We start from the raw sequence: 6,668 nt of genomic DNA, 5'->3' as shown, positions 1-6,668 counted from the left end.
CAAAAGATAGGCAAAGACAGGAATTAGACGGACAGTCTAATAGAGAGAATAATACTTGATAATTGACTGATGTTTATTTAATAAAGATTATGGGTATTTATACTATTATGAGGAATGTAATTTAATAAAAGAATTAACTCGACTTATTAAGCTCTCAACTAAAGAATGTTAAGGGATTCTAATATTGTGTACGGGTCTATAATTAATCCTGACAATTTATATGATTATCATTTTTTTGTGTTTATCTTTAGGGACTGAGGTCCCTCCTTCGACTGAGTCCTTTCTTCAGCAAAAGTTACATCAACTGCGTCACAGTGTAAGGTGGTTGTTGCAAACTGTAAGGCGTTCGTTATAATGTTATTTTAAAGGTTGGCTTGTAAGTTTGAGTGTTAAATTGGGTAAAGTTTGCTTGTAAAGTTTGATTTAAGGTTGTGATTGCCTTGTAAGTTGTTGTTTTGTATGGAATTTAAGCAGATGCTTGATAAGTAGTGACCACCAGATCTTATGTGTAAGATCAATACGATGTTTCTTGATAAAAGTTAAAGTAGAGTAAAAAGTTTAGGTAAACAGGGACTTTCTTGTTAAAGTTTGTTAATTATTGAGTATAAATATATGTGTGTTATCTCGTAAGAATAAAAAAGACTATAAAATTCAACGAGACTGAAAAAAGTTATATCTTTATTTAATATTATAATGTCTGGTATTTATACTATTTTCATGGAGGTTTAATTAAATCCTTTTCAAGATACTTTAATTAATTATAACTGTAGATCTAGTGTCTGTTTAGGATAGGGGGTTTTAGGTAAAAGTAGTATAACAACAAAGATAAAGAAATACTGTTAGAACTTGGTATCTCTTTATTAAGTTAAGATAACTAAGATTGAATATGATTAATTCTACATGTAAAAAGTGAGAGTATTTATAGACATGATACGGATAAAGAATTAGGACAGATTTATGATCAATTCGACAGAATAGATGATTACTATTTCTAATTATTAGTTTAGCCTGTTCCTAGCTTGTATTGTCAATTATGCTATTGGGATGGTTTCAGATAACTCTGGATGTAGGACTATTTAGGAGACGGTACGGATGAATATAAAATCCTCTAGTTCCGTGATTGGATATTATGGCTAATAATAATATCTCAGTTAGGATAAATGTTTGCGTGACTTAATGATGATCCGGTAAGTAATTGTCATTCCTTATTCAACATGCTCATATCATCAATAAACTATATTACAACCACGCCATACATTTGACTGTGTGAAGTTAATATGAATAAAGCCTAATATAAAAATCTAATCAAAGTCTTTTATTGATCTGTGCTGGGAATAATGTTATAAATGATTCCAAAGTTATGTCAACATATTATTTAGGATCATATGAGATTCCTTTTACTAAAATAAAGTGACTATAATCTTATGTATCCTTAACAGTGTCAATAAGTTTTAATGTGAGGATCTGTTCCTGGTTATGCAAGTGGACTGTTTTATAATTATTTCTTAAGTAGATCTGATCTTTCATTTATGTTGCATTGCATCAGGAGTTATATTAAAAGCTTGCATTGAGTTAAAGGAGTGGAATTAGTTATGACCGAACAATAGAGAAAAGACTGTAATAAATCTTTGTAAAGCATTCATTACTCTGATTTCTTATAAATTGAATATGAATCATGTTTAAAGTATGTTGGGATACGACAATATGATTTATTTAAACTAACTAACATTTTCTTTACAAAAGATGGGATATATATATATGAATATTTTCTTTTTTTCTTTTTAGCTTTTCTTATTTTTTTTTGACTTTTTTCATTTTTCAACTTTTTTCGATTTTCGACTTTTTTCATATTTTGACTTCTTTCACTTTTGCTTCGTGTGACCTCTTTATTCACTTCTATTGTCACAATAAACTGCAACGATTTAAATTCCGCCGTTTTGTTCTTGCATGTTACAGTAAAATGAAAAGTGTGACAAGAGCAAAAAAAAAATTCGACGAATGGATCATCAGGAAAAGTATGATTTCTGCCAGACTCGAACTGGCGACCGCCTGTGTGTTAGACAGGCGTGATAACCAACTACACCAAGAAACCACTTTTCTTTCGCTTTTGGTTAAAAAGATAAATTTGGTTCTTTTTTGGAAAGCCGATATCTCTGTCAAATCAAGCCATCCATCAACAATTTTTACATCAATCGACTCCTTTTTATCTAAACTTTTATTTGGTTCAACTCTTATTGTCATATCTCCATTATCTGTTGCTTAATCTTTGGTCAAAGTTTGCATCCAAATGTCATCAACAAGAAATACTAGAGGATCAAAAATCCTGAATGCCGCAGCCGGACCCAGCTCACCGGACTTGGAAGTCACTGTCCAGAATCTCAGTCACGCCCTTGAAGCGGTCACAGCTCGTCTCTCTGCTCTGGAACAGCTTAAGCTAGAGCTTGAAACCTTACGTGGTGAGAATGCTCGCCTAGCCGAAACCAACTTGGCTCAGGCCAATGAAATTGCGGGTGATTGGCACTTCAGGCCACGATGGATAAATCATAATATCTACAGCTATAGCGGAGCTAGAATAACAATCCAAAAATAGAAACTAAGGTTATAAGGCAAGCAGAATCGAATGGCGCTGTTTAATTTTTGAAGTTCCGAATATTTCCCGATTTAGTCTAGAATAATGGGGCGTTTCTTATGTGAAGCACCTTTGTTCCCAGTTAGTTTTGTATCATTTGGTACATCGGTAATTTTCAAAAATAGTAAGCACCATATAATATTTTTAAACATGTTTAACGGTCTTCAAAATATTTATGGAAGTCCATTGGATGTTTATAAACCACTTTTTTCCAGAAATTACAAAATAGCTTAATTGGAAATATGGCTCATTTGAATCTTGATGTCACGAGTTCAATCCACCCAATGACCATTTTATACTTTTGCGATAACTGATTAAGTTTTCCCTTTTATTTATTTTACAGCTGAAATGTTTTTGTAGGTCACAAGAACTTCTTTTTGAGGGTTGATGTTGTGATAAAGAAGTCAAAAAAATGGTGTAACAAAGAAGTCAAAAAATGAAAAAAGTCAAGAAAATGTTAAAGGTCAAAAAAGTGAAAAAGTCAAGAAAATGAAAAAAGTCAAAAAGAAAAAAAAATTAACAATATAAATATCCCAACTATTTAGATGAAGAAAAAGGACAGTACAGTTCTACTCACATTTTTATTTTATATATTTTATTCAATAAACAGGCAACCTTCTCATAAAAAGTTCCTGATCCCTTTATTTTTTTTTATCTTTACCTTTATTTGATCTTAATTAAAAGATCTGGTGGTCACTACAGTACCTTACTTTAAAAATTTCAAGAAAAACTTCTCTAAAACACTCAACTCAAAACACAAACCAACAAAAAATAGCAATAGAAAAAATTAAAAGATAAAAGATTATAAAAAATGTTAAAAAGATAAAAAATGTTGAAAATATAAAAATGGTCAAAAAAAATAAGAAAAGCAAAAAAGAAAAAAAAATATCATACATATGTATATATCCCATCTTTTTGTGAAGAAATTGTTGGTCAGTTTAAATAAATCATATGTTTTTACGCAGTAAATAACAAACTTTAACAAGTCCCTGTTTACCTAAACTTTTTACTCTACTTTAACTTTTATCAAGAAACATCGTATTGATCTTACACATAAGATCTGGTGGTCACTACTTATCAAACATCTGCTTAAACCCTATATAAAACAACAACTTACAAGGCAATCACAACCTTAAATTAAGCTTTATAAGCAAACTTAACTCAAATTAACTCACTTACAGAAAGACAACCTTAAATAGCAGCATAACTATATGCTAACTTTAATTTGCAAAGCAAAAGCGCTATTATCATGTGCTCTTGCTTAATTATAATTTTTCTTTGCCTAAAAAGTACTCACTGTTGTGATTTTTTCACTGCACCTACTATGTGTTGTAGAACAGAGTCTGATCATAACGGACATTGAATAATCACAACTAAAAGAAGTATATTAAAATTGATAAAAGATAATAATTTAAATCTTTATTAAATAAAATATACTCTTCTTCTTTTTTATATAAAACTATCACTATTAGATTCATTCTATAAAGTAAACATGAACACTAAATAAGTCATGATCTTTACTATTCATCATTTCTGTAAATGAATAATAATGGATTAGGTACCTAGTCAACTTTGATCTGACTGGAGGCATTTCATATAAATATATCTTTCCTCTCATTGAAGATGGGACAATTCTCCCAGATCAGTTAAAGAACAATAAGATCTATAAAAACAACGAATTAAAATTTTTCATAATTGATTCAGTGATCATTCTTCAATCAAACGTGTCAATTATTGGATCTACGCTCATAACTACTCATTTACCCGCCAACTGATAGAAGAATATAAGTAGTAGACTTTGTAATGATTTCTTTTTAACAATTAAGATTGTCTTAAATAAAGTTCAGTCTCAAAAAGTATTCTTTTGGTTTATCTTTGTTATTACCTTTACCAGAACATAACACTATGAACTATAAACACACATCGAAAAACAAAAAAAGTAGCAAAGAAATGTACCAAATCCAATAAAAAATAATTTACAGTTTTTTTTTAATTCAAATTATAATGAGAATAACACATTTTATTAGAACATTTAAATTTAACTAAGAATAGATTTGTAATCAACAAAACATTATAAAAACGATAAGCATTAATATTTTTAAATGATATTCAAGAATAATATCACGATATTATATAACAGTATATAGGTTATTACTGTTGTAGAACAGTAACTGATTGTAGTTAGCGTTGATAAATATAAGTCTTAATACAAGATCATAACTAAAATAAAATAAAATACAAGTTTATTTAAATAAGATCATACAATCAATTCCAATTAAACATGTTCTTTTAAAATATGTATTGTATTCATGAGAGTTCTTTGATAAGAAGAAGTATCAACTAAAATAACCAAATCCAATCCAATGTCAGGAATATTGCTAATCTTTCACGTAATTGAAATAACGCGTAAAATAACGTTATTCAAATCAGTGAGGAATTCCCAGAATAAAAGATAATCTATGACAGACATACAAAAGAACAAATGAAAAGTTTTCATAATCATAAATAGAGATGACACTTGATAAAGCACCTGAAAGAGTAGAAGAACGTTTACAATGCAAGATATCAAGTCATTCACTCAATAAGATATAAATATCTGCCTTCAATTAGAATAATTTTTACTTTAACTTAAACTGAAATAAAGATCAGACTCAAAACGTTCACAAACTGTTTCTTTATTTTTGTTTTTACCTCTTGTTTTCTATTATCTTAACAATTACAATTAGTTTTTTTACGACTAATGTTTGAACCATAATGAAGAAATAACGATATTTTAAGAATCGAGGAAGCAATGTGATCCTTACATAATATCAATGATGTTATTTAGTTAAAAAACTTAGTATCTATATTACATTCATCAAAAGATGCTTAGAAATAAGCTTCCATTTGGTATGCATGCTCGGACAGTGGATGATGCCACTTTGCAAGACATCCTTGTTATAGCATATACGCTAAGAACCCTAAATCGGTCGCAAAAATTTTGGCGGCCATATCGATGTTTCATATAACTGCCATACATCAGTAATGTTAGAATTCAAGAAACATACAAAGGAGTTGTCGATTGCTAATCCTTCACAAAAGTAAATGAGGGCAAGCTGAGGAAATCAGATGCTTACAGTGCCAGATGAGCTCCAAAATTCAATTTTTCAGATTCCATTCAAACTTCTACCCAATATAGCGTACTATTGGATAAGTCATTTCCCAAAGTCTCGGAGTGTGAAATCAAATATTCGCTCCGCAATCATAAAAAAAGTGCAGACATGCTATAAATTTAAGGGTCACATAAAATTGTTTCTATTCGATGGTTTTTAGTAAAAATTTGCATACCATAAGCTCTAACTGATTAAAGTACTTGTGCAAAATCTCCGCCAAAATCTCCGAAATTACTATTTTTTTATTGCTGTTTTTAACATATTTCTCTTCATCAAATACAGATATTTTAGCAAAGCTATAACACCTATTGTTGGACCATATAGTTACACAAATGTTCAAAGCCTTATTAAAATCTGTAAAGAAGTCATTGATATAGAGCGTGCCCAAAAAAATTGCATACCGCCTATTTTCAAGCGCAGATATCTACAACAAATAGTCGGAATTGGAAAACGAAAATGGTACCAATCGATGCGCAATGACCAAAAATATATATTTCCATATTTGGAATGTAGTTATAGCGCCGATTGAACCGTAAATATCATGATTTATCCATCGTGGCCTGAAGTGCCAATTGTCCGACATCACAGTAGAGCCAGTATATTGGTAGTAATTGGCACTTAAAGTCCGACGGTACATGCGACCAGTTTTGACGGCGTTTGTAAGTCAACATTTTTACACACTTTATTTAAAAAATCCATATTTAATCCAACGACCTTTTGCTTTAATAACTGCAGTACACCTTTTCGGCATACTTTCGATGTATTTTTGGCATTCTTCTTTGGAAATGGCATACCAGCTCTGACCTATACGCTCCCATAGCGCATGCATACTAGTTGGTGGTGCCTCATAGCTATGAAATAGTTCTCTCTTTAAATGAGCCCACATA

At 30.4% G+C, this 6,668-nt stretch overlaps 1 protein-coding gene and 1 non-coding gene across 2 annotated transcripts; one reads left to right on the top strand and one right to left on the bottom strand.

Moving 5' to 3' along the window:
* Positions 1–2,018: 2,018 nt before the first annotated feature.
* On the bottom strand, positions 2,019–2,092 carry RO3G_19154. Its single transcript has one exon. It is a non-coding gene; the product is annotated as a tRNA-Val (tRNA).
* A 195-nt stretch (positions 2,093–2,287) lies between these two features.
* On the top strand, positions 2,288–2,634 carry RO3G_12647 (uncharacterized protein; the record flags this gene model as incomplete). The annotated part of the gene is made up of 2 exons (XM_067667231.1): positions 2,288–2,510; positions 2,591–2,634. 2 exons carry the CDS (start codon positions 2,288–2,290, stop codon positions 2,632–2,634), a joined length of 267 nt encoding a protein of 88 aa, XP_067523332.1.
* Between the last annotated feature and the right edge of the window lie 4,034 nt (positions 2,635–6,668).

This window comes from Rhizopus delemar, genomic scaffold, assembly GCF_000149305.1.
Source record: "Rhizopus delemar RA 99-880 supercont3.10 genomic scaffold, whole genome shotgun sequence".
Classification (NCBI taxonomy): Eukaryota; Fungi; Mucoromycota; class Mucoromycetes; order Mucorales; family Rhizopodaceae; genus Rhizopus; species Rhizopus delemar.
The sequence above is the reverse complement of the archived record's forward strand: the minus strand, read 5'-3'. Positions and strand labels throughout refer to the sequence as shown.